Source organism: Pelodiscus sinensis, chromosome 1, assembly GCF_049634645.1.
Source record: "Pelodiscus sinensis isolate JC-2024 chromosome 1, ASM4963464v1, whole genome shotgun sequence".
NCBI classification, from domain to species: domain Eukaryota; kingdom Metazoa; phylum Chordata; order Testudines; family Trionychidae; genus Pelodiscus; species Pelodiscus sinensis.
Window position 1 is genome coordinate 211,307,415 of NC_134711.1, and position 16,571 is coordinate 211,323,985.

At 42.3% G+C, this 16,571-nt stretch overlaps 1 protein-coding gene across 1 annotated transcript in view; it reads right to left on the bottom strand.

Annotated features, from left to right (window-relative positions):
- Positions 1 to 546: 546 nt before the first annotated feature.
- Positions 547 to 16,571, bottom strand: part of GRPR (gastrin releasing peptide receptor) — a 33,375-nt gene continuing 17,350 nt past the window's right edge. Inside the window, exons 2-3 of the mRNA XM_006122838.4 lie at positions 9,442 to 9,793; positions 547 to 5,862 (exon numbers count right to left, since the gene is read on the bottom strand). Coding sequence (XP_006122900.1) covers positions 5,470 to 5,862; positions 9,442 to 9,793 — 745 coding nt within the window. The 3' untranslated portion in view covers positions 547 to 5,469. The remainder of the gene's footprint in view (positions 5,863 to 9,441; positions 9,794 to 16,571) is intronic.

Here is a 16,571-nt window from a genome sequence, read left to right on the forward strand (position 1 = left end):
AAATGAAGCCCAGGAAATTCAAATCCCGGGCTTCATTTGCAACTCCGGTTGCCTACATTACCACCCTAGTTCGAACTAGGGTAGTAGTGTAGACGTACCCTTAGAGACTTGTAAAAAAGTCCTTTTGTTAACCATGGTGCAATGCAGGCCTACAATTCCCAGTGAACTAATCATTATGGGTACATCTAAACTACATGGCTCCGTCGATGGAGCCAAGTAGATTAGTGTACTCGAAAAAGGGAAATGAAGCGGCAATTTAAATAATTGTCGCTTCATTTACAACAAAATGGCTGCCGCGCTATGCTGATCAACTGTTTGGCGGCACAGCGCAGTAGTCTGGATGCTCCACGATCGACAAGGGAAGCCCTTGTCGACCGCCCAGTAAACCTCATTCCATGAGGCATAACAGGGCGGTTGACAAGGGCTTCCCTTGTCAACCGCGGAGTGTCCAGACTACCACGCTGTGCCGCCAAACAGTTGATCGGCACAGCGCGGCAGCCATTTTGATGTAAATGAAGTGGTGATTATTTAAATCGCTGCTTCATTTCCCTATGTCTAGAAACCTTATCTACATGGCTCCATCGACAGAGCCATGTAGTCTAGACATACCGCATGATGTGTAATATAGAAAGATTAACATTGATCTGTTTTTGATTCAATACATATAATTTCTTAAGTCCTGATCCTTCAAAGAGCTGTGCATGTGCCTTAAGTTAAACACATGTACATCTTTGCAGAATTGGGGACTTAAAACTTTACTAAATTTCTATTACTCAGATTCCATGCCTGGTTCTAGTATTTTAAAGGCCATGTGTTCTCTGTTAGGATGATTGCCATTGATTAATGTAACTGGGGTTCAGTCAGTGCTATAACTCCCGAGCCAGCATCTGTTCTCAGTTACAATCACGTAACAGAAAGCAAAATCTGATCTAGGCTGTATAGCTCTGAACCAGCTTTAATTATGTTTGTATGAATAGTGTAACTAAAAGCAGAAACTGACCCATGAACTGTACAAAACAAAATACAAATACTTGGCAAACTACATCCTTTCAGTAATGGCAAATTGTATATATTTCTGATCCTAAATACAGATTTAAATGACCTTCAAGTCAACTACCTCTTTAACAGCAATCTAGTATGGTTGCTTGGCTAACTAATATGTGTTTTATCTTGAGAGATTATAGAAAGTGGTACCATTAGAAATTGGATGAAGTGCAGGTCATATCACAAAGTAGAGAAGCAGGAAGCATTTGATTTTTAAAATATGTCTTCTGTATACTTCTTTGTGTCCCTGAAGAGTTGGCTCTTTTCTCTTGACCAATACTATATATGGGTTAACCAACATTGAAAAAAATTATATAGTCACATTTTATATGGTTCCATAGGAGATGTATTCTAAGCTAGATTGTGATAATGATGCATAACATTGCAAATAATAACCACACATTCAACTTTCAATGGATTGCTTATTGCTTATTTAGCAGCAATAAAATTCATGCCCTTAGAGGCCAAACCTGAGCTAAACTGAAAGACAGATTTTTCTCCTGGAGTAAATACAGATTTTCTGCTCTAAAATTGCTGCTTCTTTTTTTTTGAAGGGGGAGGAGGGTGGGCAGAGGGACAGTGGCACAAGCAATAATGGAATTCTCTTTTGCCAAATCATGCCTGGAAAATACCATCTGTCTAGTCTATGACCATAACTTTACTTCCATACTGATCAAAATGCTTCCTTTTAATGAAAAGTAAGAAATCACGGCTCCGAGTAGATGGCATATTTTTCTGCCCAAAATAAATATTTGGGTTCAACAATACCACCATTTTATTCCACCATATGCTTGTTTAATTATTGTTGCCATGCAGCGCAAACATTTGATGATCTGTAATTCACATTTCCTAGCACTATGTTTAGAAACACTGAGTCTCAGTTACTCCAAAGGTACAGAGTGGCATGATGAATGAAAGAGCTGGATTTATACCTTTCAGTTGCAGAGCTTTTCTTGTCTTTTTAGATTGTTTCTGGTGTTTTTCTTATAAGCAATTCTAAAAACATAAGTCCAAATCAATGCAATGTTTAGCTCAGTCTTGCAAGACCAGGAGGATATTTGTCTTTCACTGACTTCAAGGGGAGTTGAGGGAGCAATCAAAACTCGGGATTTCCAGTTTCTGGGAAATGTTTTATTTTGAAATTTCCCAGATATGGGAAATTTGGGGTATGTGTGTTTGAAATCCTGACCTGGGGTGAACTGTTTCTAAAGTCCCATTTGTTTTTTAAAAAGCAAAAACAAATAAACAAAACCAATTCAAGCCAAACCAGCAACCCCTCCAAATTTCCTGAGACTGCATCTTGGCCAAATCCATGATCTTACTGAAATCAATAGTAAATTTTGTATTGATTTCCATAAGATTGGGATTCAGACATTTGTAGTCATGTGAAAAATTGCATCATGTTTTTGAAACGGGGGTATTGAGATAAGTAATAGACTACAAAAAATACAATCCTAAATATTTCATTGTTCTTAAGAAAAACCTTTAGAAGTCTCCGTCTTTCATGTCCCAGGCTGTGTTTTTCTATTACATTAGTGCAATGGTGGGCCAAAAACAAGCACCAGGCTCAGACAGACAAGAAGACTTGAGAAAAAAAATTGTTCTTTGTCTCTTATAAAAATTTCAAATTTCCAAGAAAACATAATTGAAAAATCTGTCTGGGATAGCCCATTTCATTTCTTTGCCATCAGAAAATTTTTGATCAAAATGTTTTACAATGGAAAACTTGTGTTTTTATTAAATGAAGACTATTTTGAGGAAAGTAGACACTTTCTTCAATTTTTATGTTAGAAACCCAAAATCTGGTCTTTCTTCCTTTCAGACCCCAAGACTTTCTCAATTTTCAGTCAAAATGTTTTGGTTTGCAGTTTCTAAAAACCAAAACTTTGTAAAGTTTTTAAATTTTTGATGAAAAGTTGAAATCTTCAGCAAGCGTGAGTGAACGCAAACACACACGCGCGCGCACACACGCGCACGCACATATATCTTTGACCAGTTCTAGAAGGGCAGATGAAAACAGGGTCATCAGAAGAATACAGTAACAGACTGTCATACATGAATTTGTAACTAGAAAGAACTCTCTTCTTTTTCTGTATTATCTTAAATATCTTTTGCATCAAAATTAGTGTGTTTGCTTTTGAAGAACAAACTGCTAGCTGTTGTTTGCACTTTGAGGAAAGTACTTTTAAAATCAGAACAAAAAATCTCTCAACAGCTAACCTCACAGATCTCAGTACCCGTACTTGCAGTAAAAAGGTGAAAACCAATGCTAATCAGTCTAGATCTACACTATAGCCTTTTTCTGGCAGATTGCTTTTCTGAAAGAGGCTTTTCCGCCATTTGGTCCAGTCTAGATGGAGCCAAATGGTGGACAAGCCTCCTCTTTCGGAGGAGCCCTTATTCCTCGTAGAACGAGGTATACAGGGCTCCCCAAAAGAGTGAGTTTGCTCTTTCACAAAAAAAGGCGGAAGAGCAAATGTGTTCCCTGGACCTGATGGAGTTTTTCCGGGATATCTCCAGTATCCTAGAAAACCCCCACAGTCTAGATGTACCCTCAGTTAGTACCACACTGATGCATAATATACACTAAAGTAGTTACCTGATTTACAGCTAGGTCCATCTGAAGTCAATCAGGTGGAACGTAATCATTCTATAAGGTACTGCTCAACATTGGTTAAACCTAAACAGTTTTTTTCATCGTTTACTAATTCACATTACTTTAATTTACTTAATTACTAGAGTATGGAAAATGTTCATTGCAAAATTCAAAACCACACACATTCCCCTCATTTGGGATTTAATGAACTGCTTGAAATGCATCCCAGAGTCTTTCAAAAGTTCCCAAACCTGGGCCCAGTGTCATGGTTTCACATCTATACCAGGCAAAACTAGTTTCTACAGCTGTGAATTCTGAGCTAATACAACCCCCAGACTGAAATATAGAGGACACTCACGTAGACTGAAACAGAAGGAAAATAACCCTTCTGAACTGCTCCACATCCAACATATACCCAGCAGGCAAGCTGGCAGACACCTCCTACTGAACTAAATGAGCACTGGGAAATTTGCTCTGGTCATGCTACAACCATTATATTACATTTCTGCATAGTCAATACAAATTTACCACAAAGTTTGGCTGGTTTCATTCTCCCTTTGTCTTTGACGTTTTCCGCTCACACCAAGATACACCATCAGCATTCACGGCTCTAACGTTCAAATTCTTCTCTCACGTGCGCCATTTTGCTTTGTAACTGAAAAGCTTGATCTGTATCCCACTTATTTCAAAGGGAGTTGGATTTTTCCTTATGTTAAAGCAGGATTTGCAATCTGTGGTATTTGTGGCACATTATCTTTCTATGCTAAAAATAATGGATGTCATGGTTCTACAACCAGCACGGAGTAGAAAATACTGAAAACCTGATTGTCCACCAGTTTTACATCAGTGTAATTCCACTGAATTCAGTGGAAGTACAAGTTGAAAGTTGCTGTAATGGGTGTGACACCAGGCCTTGAATTTTTAATGTCATTCGTGGTACAATACATCCCCATGAAGCACTTCTGTGCTTACTTTGACATTCATTGTTCATCCTGAATCAAACACAACTAAAATTCTGTATTACTCATTTAATAACATAACCCTCATTATTTTGCACCCCAGAGAGAAGAGCAGAGTAGTCAGTAACTCTCAAAGTGCTGTGTTTTCCCTTCTGCAGTATGGCAAAATGTGCACACTCAAACTGTAAACATCTTCTAACTCACATTTATTCAAATATTACCGCTTTCCATTGGTAATGTACAAGATACTGCTCATTTCAGATGGGGCAACACACCCCAGTAAACAACACTGTTAAAGTCTTTTTATGCTAAGAATACTGTACTCAAAACATTTATAAATATTTAACAGCTCTAGGAAATGGTCTAATTTTATTTTTTTTTAAAAAAGGGTCTCTCTCATCTAGATGAATTCACATCAGCCAAAAAACATGACAGAGTAAATCCCCATGAAGCATTTTCTGCAAACAATGGGACAAATCTTGGATCTCTTACATAGTTTTTATGTGACTGAATTTGGAGTCTGCCTGAATCAAAACTGAGGCAAAACGATGGACCTCAAGATTTGGCTCCACACCAGTGAAGGACTGATCTTACAGGGGACGAGTGCACTGAACTCTTGTTAAAATAAGTAGGCATGAAAGGCGTTTGGCACAGCACATGAGGTGTTCACTATGATGGTGTCAGGCCCTAAGGGAGCTGCTGCGTAGAACAGCGCTTCAGCTGTGAATGAAAACCCAGGCCCCTGGAAGTGCTGGAATGCAGCTGATGTCTCTACGCATGTATGCTACTCATTATCCCTGCAAAGCAGAGCTGGCAGCCATGCTAACTACACTGCGTGACAGTTTCCAAAGCTGTCCCCTGCCAGGTGCTCTATACACAGCCTTCATGACAGACGTGGTTGCCGTTGATGAGGCTGAACGTGGCTACTGAATGGTTGGTGCTCTTGAGAGAGGTCATTCGAGTGGTGCTTCTGCCCATGCTTTGGGACCTGATGAGGAGACGCGTTCTGCAGCACAACAGCTGGTTGTTGAACTGTTTCCTAAAACTTTTGCTGAGCAAGTAGAGAGCAAAAGGGTTTACACAAGAGTTAGCAAAGGCCAGGATTCGAGCACAGATGCTGGTGATGAAGTGCAACATTGAGGTGTCTACCTCTGAATAATGGTAGGACCGGTATAAATAAATAATGTGATTAGGAAGCCAGCAGAAAGCAAAGAGGCACACAAACACCAACACTGTCTTGGCCAGACGCTTACGCGAGTCGATCTAAAAAGAACACAGAGAAAAATAAATTAGCAAACATTCCTCACTTTGGCAAAAAGGTGGTGGAACTGGAAGTGCATTACTGTTCCTATCACAAGGGAGTGGCCGGGGGAAAATGAGACTGTTAATGCAGAAGGGTCTGGACAGCGCAAGACTTTAGCAACTAAAATATGTCTTCTATCTACAGATAAAACACAGGTCAACCTAATGCTCAGTGATAGTATATTACTAATCTCACCATGATCAGCAGAAGTCCAAGAACCAGCAACTTATTAATCATGATGCTGGGAGCTGCCTAGCACACTGCACAGAGCATAGATGTGATACTACTAGGGACCACATGGTACGCAGACTCTGCTCATCATCAGGCAAGATCATTGTTTCTCCTTCATGGAGTCTTCTCCCCAGCTCCTGTAGCTTCCTTTCTCTCCCTCCAAGCTTCTTTTGTATTTCCCTATGTAAACCCCTCCTAGTCCCTTGGGTTACTTCTTCTGTGTTTGGTAACTTTTCTCCAGAAAACAGTCCCCTTCTCCCCCCCTCTCCCGATAAGATGGGTAAAATGGCTTTCCCCCAAGTTGCACGCACTCCGTGGGATCATTTTTGTGTGGTCAAACAAGCATCATTAATGTTAAGTATTCCCCATTGCCCTTCATCTAGTGAATACCAGTTGCATGTCCTGTCAGCAATGGTGACTGTAGGCTTTCCATGATACAGAAATTTCATGATACAATTTAATAATACCATCCACCATTCATAAGTTGCACAGACAGGTCCCCTAGTTTGTCACAGGGCATATGTCATAAATGGCTTTCCCAACCTCCCAGTTTGTGCTATGATGGAGAAGGCCAAGTTGCAATGGAAGGACAAACTCTCTGAGGCCTGGTCTACACTAGCAAAAGCTGTATTCTGTTCACATGACAGTTAACATGCTACACAGACAGGGCAAGCTACAGTTGTATATTGATTTAGTGGGGAAAGGTGAACCTTAAGGGACAATCCTGTGAGGGATCCTAGAGCCTGAACACCTCTAAAGTTACAACCTGCCCAGTAGGGTGATACAGCATGATCTCTCTCATTGTAAAAACATACCTATTGGCATAGTGCAGACAAGACCTTAGATGGGATCCACCATCCAAAAGAGGAAGATACAACTGCTCCACCTCGGGAACCTCTGGACAGCATTGCAAAATGGGAGCTGCAATGCCTCCTGTATCTTGGTGGCAGAGAGGGTCTTAAGAGGCTGTCGTATGCATGCCTGTTGGGGTCATGCCCTACCTCTTCCCCTCCCCTCTTAGTGTGGCTCTTGCTGCTAGCTCCACCTGTGAGTCTTCACATTGTGAAGCACCATCTGTGCCCATCCCAGTGTTCCGTACCTATACAGCTGAGAGGTACATTCTGGTCCTTGCAAAGTAATGGGCTCAGTTCTGATTGCTACACTTGAGGAGGGTGAGAGTTGAAACTCTGGATATACCTACATAGCAAAAACTGTGCACAGGCTTGCTTCACTGAGCATGGCTGACTCCAGCAAATATGGGTAACAATAGCAGTGAAGACAGCACAGCATGGGTTAGTAAGCTGATTACACACTCAGGGTCCATGCGGGGCTTACACTACCAGCTGTGAAATTGTTGCTGTGATGCCTTCGCTGCTTTTGTTACCCTCTAGTTTGGACAGAGTAGCCCATGAATCACTTTTGCTGAGCAGGCATATTCAAAATCTCAGCTGTCACCCTTATAAAACTGAAGCATAGTTAGACAGGTCTCATTTGAGGTATGAAAGTCCTGTGACACATTAGAGACTAACAAAAATATCTATAATATCGTGAGCTTTTGTGGGCAAAACCTACATCAGATGAGCTGGAGAGGAATCATCTGAAGAAATAGGTTTTACCTATGAAAGCTCATGATACTATATATATTTTTGTTAGTCTTTAAAGTGCCACAGGACTACTAATTTTTAAAGTTACAGACTAACACTGTATCCTTTGAGACTTTTTGAGTTAGATAGTTACTTCCCAAAGCACTATAAGTAAATTGAGAATTAAGCTGTTCACAAAAAGTAGATCTTTTCCTGTGATAGAAGCTAGCATGGAACAGGCAAGAAGACACTGGCATTGTGCATCATGGCTTTATTTCATGTTCCTTTAATTCCATAAGCTGAAGAGTAGATTTTGAATTCCGAAAAGATTGACATGTACCAGATGACAGTCAAACATCCCCAAAGATCTAACTGTAAATTCAATCCTGTAGGATAAGTCTCTCCATGAGTGAACTGTATTTATATATATACTTTAATGTAGCCTTAATTTGATATTGAAGCTATTGTGGCCCACATCTACACTATGGCAAAAGGAAGCAATGCAATAAAGAAATCAATATCACTTATCTCAGACAAAGAACGATGGCTACAGAGTGCACTAGAGGACTGAAATCATTGACTGACTCAGCTTGACCAGACTCACTTTTTGCTATCTTTATTATTCTGTAAACAAAACGTAGGGGGAAAGGACAAAGGAGAAGTGACTCTATATTTCTAGCGCACTTTAGACGGTAACCAAAGCAGTCGTCAACCTGGCAGAAAGGTCGGAGAGGTGGGGAAAAGACTTATAAGCATTCAAAAATAATGTAAAATAAGTACTTTGTGAAATCCACCCACTTTACTGTACTGAAAGCACATATTTCGATCCATATGGTGCTACCTTAAAACTAATGGTGGAAAAACTTCTTAAGGTTCAAGAAATTAAGCTCATATATGTTTCTGACAAAGGGTAAAGCCACTGTTTGTACAACTAACCCCACTCAGGTAGAGTCTGAAACATAACAGTATGGGCCTCTTGTGACTCAGGTATATTGGAAAGAGCTTACCTCTGCGAGGAAGTGGCACCAGCTCAGTTCAAGGCAAGAATATAAACTGATTTATTGAAATTAGAGCAAAACCACATACTGACACTTATTTCAGTTTAAGGGCAGCTTCCTTCAGATACTTTAAATCAAGAGGGAATTGGTTTATGCAATGCTGCAATAGTCCACATGTAAATTGAAAGAGGAGAGTCCACACAGAGGGTTGTACTGGTTTAAAGCAGTTTAAAAACAAATCCAGGTTAAATTTGTGTAACTTTCCTATTTAGACAAGATCTAAGGGTTGTGGCATACGGGAGCTGGAGATGTCATTTCCAGCTCAAGCAGACATACCTGTTCTAGCTCTGATCAACCTAGTGTGCTAAAAATAGGAGTTGAGCCACACTTTTGAGAGCAACTAGCTCCCAGAGTACATGCCAAGGGTTTCCATACAGGATCGTACTTGGGGCTAGTTACCCCAGCTCACTGCTGGTGACCCCAGGAGGCTGTTGTTTCCAGTTCTCTATCTTGATCAAAGCTACGAAGATGTTACACCATCTCCAGTATAAACATACTTTAAGTGCTCTTAGCTGGAAACAGTAGTAGAGTCACAAATGTCCAGCCACTAAATGGGAACAGACCTTCCACACTCTCCTAGAGTAAGTTTCTCTATTCATGGTACAAACTTCATGTCATTCCACACAAGAGTAATATACTCAACTTTCCAATACAAATAAATTCATACCTGTTTCCTAACATGTATATTTCCTTCCACGGGTATGTTGTAAGCACTCCGGATCAAATTTTTAGCAATGAAATAGTAATATACTGAAATGATTGATAGAGGAATGATGTAAAAGATCAGAAATGAGGCCATTGAATGAATTTTTGGATGTAGCCCGTCAGAATGCGGATAAGGGGCACAGCTGATGAAGGTTTTGTTAGTGCCTTTGTCATGGAAAGGGTGCAAGTCAGAAAATACAGCTTCAGGAATGGCAAGCAGCATGGATAAAACCCAGATCATAGCAGCTTTCAGACAAATCTTCATCAGCGCATGGGAAGCTTGGATATCCATAGGTCTCACTATGGCTTTATACCTAAGAACAAAGAGAATGAACTGTTAGTAACCATGACAATGAACAATAGTCATCCTGGGTTAAATTTAACTTTGGCCAATACTTCACAGATCTCTCTCTCATTTTGGAAACATGCCAACAACAGTTTTCAACTGGCTCTGGTTGAAATTTTTAACATTTCTGAAATTTTGCAATCAGGTCAACTTGTCACCAGTTAATTCAATTTCAGGTGCATTGATTTTAAACATGTACAGAGATCCTCTGAAATTCATGTATGAGTACAAATGGCATTAAGAGGAAGTAAAATGAGTTTACTTTTAAAGCATAAACACTATGATACTTCTGCTACAAATGCAACAGCAATTAATTCAGTTGTGGAATCTCAATCATAGGACATTATTAAGGGCGGGTTAGACAAACACCTGTCAAGGATGGTAAGATGATACTAGTCCTGCCCTGAGTGCAGGAGACTGGATTAGATGACTTCTCGAGGTCCCTTCCAGCTTTAAGATCCCACGAGACGTATCCTTTCTGCCCAAGGCTGTGTTTATGGGTAATAAGAAGGAAATGAAGGAAGAGCAGGGTGACCCTGCCCTTTGTACCTTCACTTCAGAGCACAAGGAATTGGCACTGGGTAGGACCACTCCCATATGTATCACTGGGGAAAACTTTCCAGCACATTGTATGTGATACGTTTACCCTTACAGTGTAATGTACTAATGCAACAATTACTCTATATAGGAAGCTATTCTGTACATGAGGTAATACAAGCCTCTATTCATTTTATATGTCAGGGTTGTAGCAGTTAACTGATATGTTGTACTGGGGCCACACCATTGGAGATGTTATGCAGAGTATATTAAGATATTTGTGTGTTCTGTGATCGCCAAGTTTTTAGAGAATGAAATAGTATGATTCCTCATATGCTTTAGAGTGTGGATCAACTCTCCCCTCCCTTCATACATACACTTTCCCCTCAACTTCTCTTTAGAGATTTCTATTGAGGACGTTTAATCAGTCATGCAGTTTAAAATTAATTTAAAAACCTCTTGTTCCCTCTCAAGATCTATATCAGGATACCTGTGACTTCAATTGTAATTCGTTCCGTTCTTCTAGTTAAATTTTTTTTTGTGGTGGGTCAACTAGTATTTTAGGCCTGGTAGGGATTTGTCTAATGTTCACTGGCCATTCTATGAATGTATCTTCTCCTATCTCTGTCAGTAGCAAATATATCAACTTTTTTCCAACTAACTGAGAGGTTGGCATGTGCAATCCCTTGTGATGCCTATTATTAATGAATGTACTTAACAGCGTACACTGCAAGGTTCACTCTACTTCCCTTCAGGCAAAACTCATCCCCTCAGGCTGTTGTCATCAACAGTAAGGCATTTTATCATGTTTGCAGACAGTTGTCAAGAATTGAAATAAGCTAACATCAGGCAAATCTCAAGTTTTCCTCTTCTGTGCAGGCAGATCAGCTATGATTAGGATCATATTAACTGTTCACAGTAACATATGTTGTGTAATGAAAGCCAGTCTCTTGAGGCATAACTGATAGTGATTTGGATGCCATTTCTACCCCAAAAAGACCATTTCAGTGATTTTTTTCTAAATCCTTCACTGTCACTCAGCATTATAGGACCCTGTTTGTTGCAACACCTGTTTAACTGGTTAACATTCTGCAGAGCTGAGTAATGAGTTCCAATAGTCACTACACACACAGACCTACAGACACATCCATGCTGCGTGCTGGGCAGCTAGCCATTTATTGCCCCAAAGCACTTTTATAAAATATTGAATGTCCAGTAATAATACTGAAAACTCCAGTGATTTTAGTCCCTAACTTAAATCACAATGAAGTCAGTGGGAGTCTGCCCACTGAAATCAGTGAGAAGTCATTGGATCAGACTCATGGATTCAGGAATCAACATATTTGCCTCCTGTGGTTATTAATAGCACGTATTTGGGGGGATGTAGTGGAGAGATCCTGAGGGATGAGGCCTGGTGTAAAGGGCCCAGTATAGGACCTAAGGCCTCCATTTAAATAGCCAGGTACTGCTGATATAAAGCAAAGTTAGCAAAAGTTAGTCTGTGAGAAAAGTTAAGCCCTGTTACAAAGCAGATACTTGGTGCAGTTTCACATAAACTTGGCTAAAGCAGAGCTGGCATAAGCACTCAAGGCTACGTCTACACTGCAGAGTTTTTGTGCTAAACCAGCCATTTTGGGAAAAAAACTCGTGGCACGTCCACACTACAAGCACATTTTTGTGCAAGAAAGAGTACAGTAGATCGTCAGAAGTCAGAGCTCTTGTGCAAAAAGGTGTGTGTGCATGGACACCAGAGGTTTCTTGTGCAAGAGACCCCTATCAGAAAAAGCACAGGTGCTCTGATGGTCATTCTGTGAATGGCAATCAGCGCTTTCTTGTGCAAGAGCATCTATGCAGTGTGGACGCGCTCTTGCACAAAAACTTTTGGGGGAAGATTTCATGTAAACACATCCCAGAAAAGAAGTACCAGAACACCCCGATACAAAGACAATACATGGACACACTGGCCCCACTTAAAGAGAAGGTCAGTCTGAAAGCGCAATGGATAGCAATGTTTTGATTGAACCAACAAGTACAAGCTAAAGCATGGTAACTAACCATGTAAGAGGCACCACGCATTACATTTTTGTATCAGCATATAAAGGAGGAGCCAAAAACGGGATCTCCTTCGCTGGCTGAGGGGGGAACAGAAAGTCCCTCCATTCATTGGCATGGGCATACATGTATTACTTGTAGCGCACTAATGCCATGCTTTGTCGGCAATAAACCTGGCCAAGTGCCTTTGTCGCTGAATGGAGTCTGTGGTCTTTCGGGCAGTTGATCAGAACCTACCTAAGCGGTTATCTGAGCAGGGCCAGTGCAGCACACCGAGAGAACACACACACGCAATCAACACCTGCCGATGGGATAATCAGCATCTGTGCTTCTCCTACTCTCTGTACTAGATAGTGAGGTCCTTAAGCACATGCCTGTCTTTAAGCATGGGAATAACTGTGACACTCTCCTAAGTACCTAGGAGGGTGAGCACCCTCATCATCACCCCCACCTGCCTTTAGCATGGAGCAGACTTGTCTGTGACTGCTGGGGATAAGCTCTCTGGCAGTACAGGCCTCGCTTCTCTGTAGAGATACAAGTTGAACCTCTCTAGTCTGGCACGTTCGGGATATGATGGGTGCCAAACCAGAGAATTTGCCGAACCATGGGAGGTCAGTATTGTGAGGAGTGGGTCTCTTTATTTTTATTTCACCAAGGCGAATAAATAAAACAGAGCTTGCAGTGCTGCTTAATAATGTATGGTAAAGCATAAAACCCCTGCTTATGCTTAGTGGTATTTCCAACACTTCCACTGCTTACTGGGCTCTTAGAAGACATTTAGGGGTAAATTAGAGCTAAGTAACAGCACAGGACACTGACAGCCAGGACTGGTGGATGAGAGCCAGATAAGTACTTTACTTTTTCTGGTGATCTAGACTTTAAGAAGATATTTTCAGTATAGTAGAGGCTGGACCTCCTTTGTCTGGCACCCTTGGGACCTGGCTCAGCCTGAATGAGGGAATTTGCCAGATCATGGAATGTCCCCTACCACCAGCCTCGCACTAAGCTCCCCCTCCCTGTGGCTGGCTCCATTCTGGCCCCACTGCCACTGTGCTCCAGACTGCAGGACTTGGACTTGGTTTCTGGCCTAGGCTAGGGCTCCCCGAGGCTGGGGCTCCCCAGCTGCAGTGGCCCCGCTTCTCCTCCAGCCAGCTGGAAATTCCCAGGGACGGGGCTTGCTGGCTGCCCTGTCTCTGCCGTGCTCTGCCAGGATCCCCAGGGACAGGGCTTGCTGGTTGCCCCACTTTTGCTGTGCTCCGCCCGGGATCCCCGGGGACAGGGTTCACCAGTCCCATTGCTGCCCCACCCGGCTGGGACTTCCTGGGGATAAGGCTCGCACTCCCCTGCTGGACCATGGATGTTGCAGACCAGTGAATCCTGGATTTTGGAGGTTTAACCTGTACATCACTCCTGACACAACATCTGTACGGACATTTCACAATGACTGTGATGAACAGAGTGACACAGATTTTTATCTGAGCCCTCACAGCCTCATATGTCACTCTATTGGTGAGCTAGCCTATAAATACCAGGCTCAGAAGATTCCTGTAACCCACATGTACTCTTCTGTAACCCTTGCCAGTTGACACTCAGAGATTCCTGGGTCACTTCAGAAGGAACTTCGATAGGAATACTGACCGTTAGTCATAAGTTTAAATACCCTGCTGAAGCAGGGCCTAAGTGCAGCTCCTAAACAATGTGTTATCTGCTATCTAGGCTTGATCCTGTCATTACACACACACATACACACAACTCAATGGTAATTTGAGGTGTACAACACATGGCACCATTCAGAGCTCAGCAGCAAATCTAGGTACCACCTTGCTGGCACTGCTGCCTGACGTTGCTCTCAAACTGAATAACTCTAATTTTTGTGCAACACTCATATTTTTCAGCTGAAAAACGCCAAAAGAAATTCCCACACAGGATTAAAAAGCAAGAGATGATTCATATGCAGTAATAAAGGCCAACATTTGGAAAGAAGAAAGTGGCTTTTGAAGACTCAATCACGTAAAATGTGATGTTAGTCAAGAATCACTGCCAGTGCCAAGCACTCCGAGTTGTCAATCTGCACAGATGAAAAAGCCTGGATTGCTGATTCAATTGGAAATATGAATGAGACTGACCTATGCTTCTGCAAAGATTGGAACTTCTCTGTACCCATTGTATGTATCAGACAGAGAATCACACAAAAGCACTAATGACCTCATATGCAGGACGGCTGCCTGAGTTCTATGTGCCTTGGGATCCTATTCTCTGCTGATACAAAGAAAACACAGATGAGGCTTTAAACAAAATCAACTATTCTTTTAAAACCTTTTCTGAAGGCGCCACGTTTAGTCTAAGCCGGGAAAGGAGTCAGTCATAAATACATGAGGCTGGGTGCTCAGCCAATGCAGCAACAGGGGCACCAACCTGCCGTAAAGCCAGCATTTCATGATTCGACCTGCGTAGGGCTCCTTGCAGGGAGGCAAAGAACTGTTGCAACAGCTTCAACTCCAGTCTTTTTTTCCTGGGTTTTTCCAAAGGGGTCCTATCCAGAATGGCCCTGCCCCTGGCAATCTCTAGCTGCTAGGACAGCCTGGGAGAGTAGTGGACAGCCAGCTATTAGAACATGGCTATTCTAATCTGTGCCAGGAAATTAGCCTGGTGTTGCAATAGCTTGGAGGATCCAAATTATTCCTTTTGTATCTTCTCCTATGAGCTGCACCCAGCTCTCCCCAGCCAAGGCTCAGGATCTGGGCCACTGACTCTAAATGCCAATAAACTTCTGTTGCACTGAATTATAGAAGATGAATTTTTCCTCAGATTTGAACAAGGCAAGAAGTCAAAAAAGAGCTAGATGCATTGATGGAGGTTAGGTCCATCTATGGCTGTTAGCCAGGATAGGTAGGAATGGGGTCCCTATCTTCTGTTTGTCAGAGACTGGAAATGGGGGACAGCGGATGGGTCACTTGATGATTTCCTGTTCTGTTCACACCCTCTGGGGTTCTTGGCACTGGCCACTATCGGCAGACAGGCTACTGGGCTAGATGGACCTTTGGTCTGACCCAGTATGGCCATTCTTATGCCTAATGAAAACCTGATCCATTGTAGTGCCTGACATCATAGGTGGCAAGTTATATGGGCCTGTAGTGCCTCAACAACAGGAATATTCGTGGCCTGGGCCCTGCTCCACCAAATTTTGGGACCAGATCTTTTTACTCTGCTTGATGTCCCTGCACTCTCCCCGCTGCATGCCCCTGAACCCGGCTGCCGCCCCTGCGCTCCCCTCCATGTGACCCACAGCTCCATCTGCTGCCCCCATGCATCCCCCGCATGATTTAAAGTGGCCTTCTCTTCCTCCCCCCGCTGCCAGCCCTAGCAGTGCAGTGAGGTTGGAACAGTTTCCAATTGGCATACGGTGTGGCTAATCTACACCCCTCTGTCAGCAGAGGGATGTTAATTAGATGTATCAAAAGTGCAAATGAAGCTGGGATTTAAATATCCTGTGCTTCATTTGCATAATGGTGGACGCCGCTTTTTTTCAAAATGGGGCCGTTCAAAAAACCCCGGCAGTTGAGACAGGGCATTTTTGACAGGAGTACAAGATCTTTGGAAATGGGGCATTTCTGTCAAAAATGCCCCATCTAAACTGCCTTTTTCTTTCGAAAAGCCCTGTTTTGAAAAAAGTGGCAGTCGCCATTATGCAAATGAAGCATGGGATATTTAAATCCTGGCTTCTTTTGCACTTTCAATACATCTAATTTACATCCCTCTGCCGACAGAGGGGTGTAGTTTAGATGCAGCGTATATCACAGCTAGCTCATATGTGTGGAGATCCCCACCTCCCCTGAGCCTCTGCCAGAGGCTGGTGCTCTCTGTAAGTGCAAGCACTCCCCGTCCCCCTCCCCCTGCACCTCCTCACACAGCTCCTTCCCTCCCAGGGCTGCCAATGGGTAGTCTGATTTATTTAATTTTTGCTCTTGTGACTACAAATTAAAAACTGTCAGGAGAGGAATAGAAGACAGGCTGCTAGGGACCTACCATACTTAGATCTCTCTAAGTACGTGTCTCTTAACTAGGGCTACCAGTTTGGGTTGGACGTATTCCTGGAGGTTTCATCACAACAGAATCTTTAATTAAAAATGAATCTTAAATTCCTGAAGACTCCATGA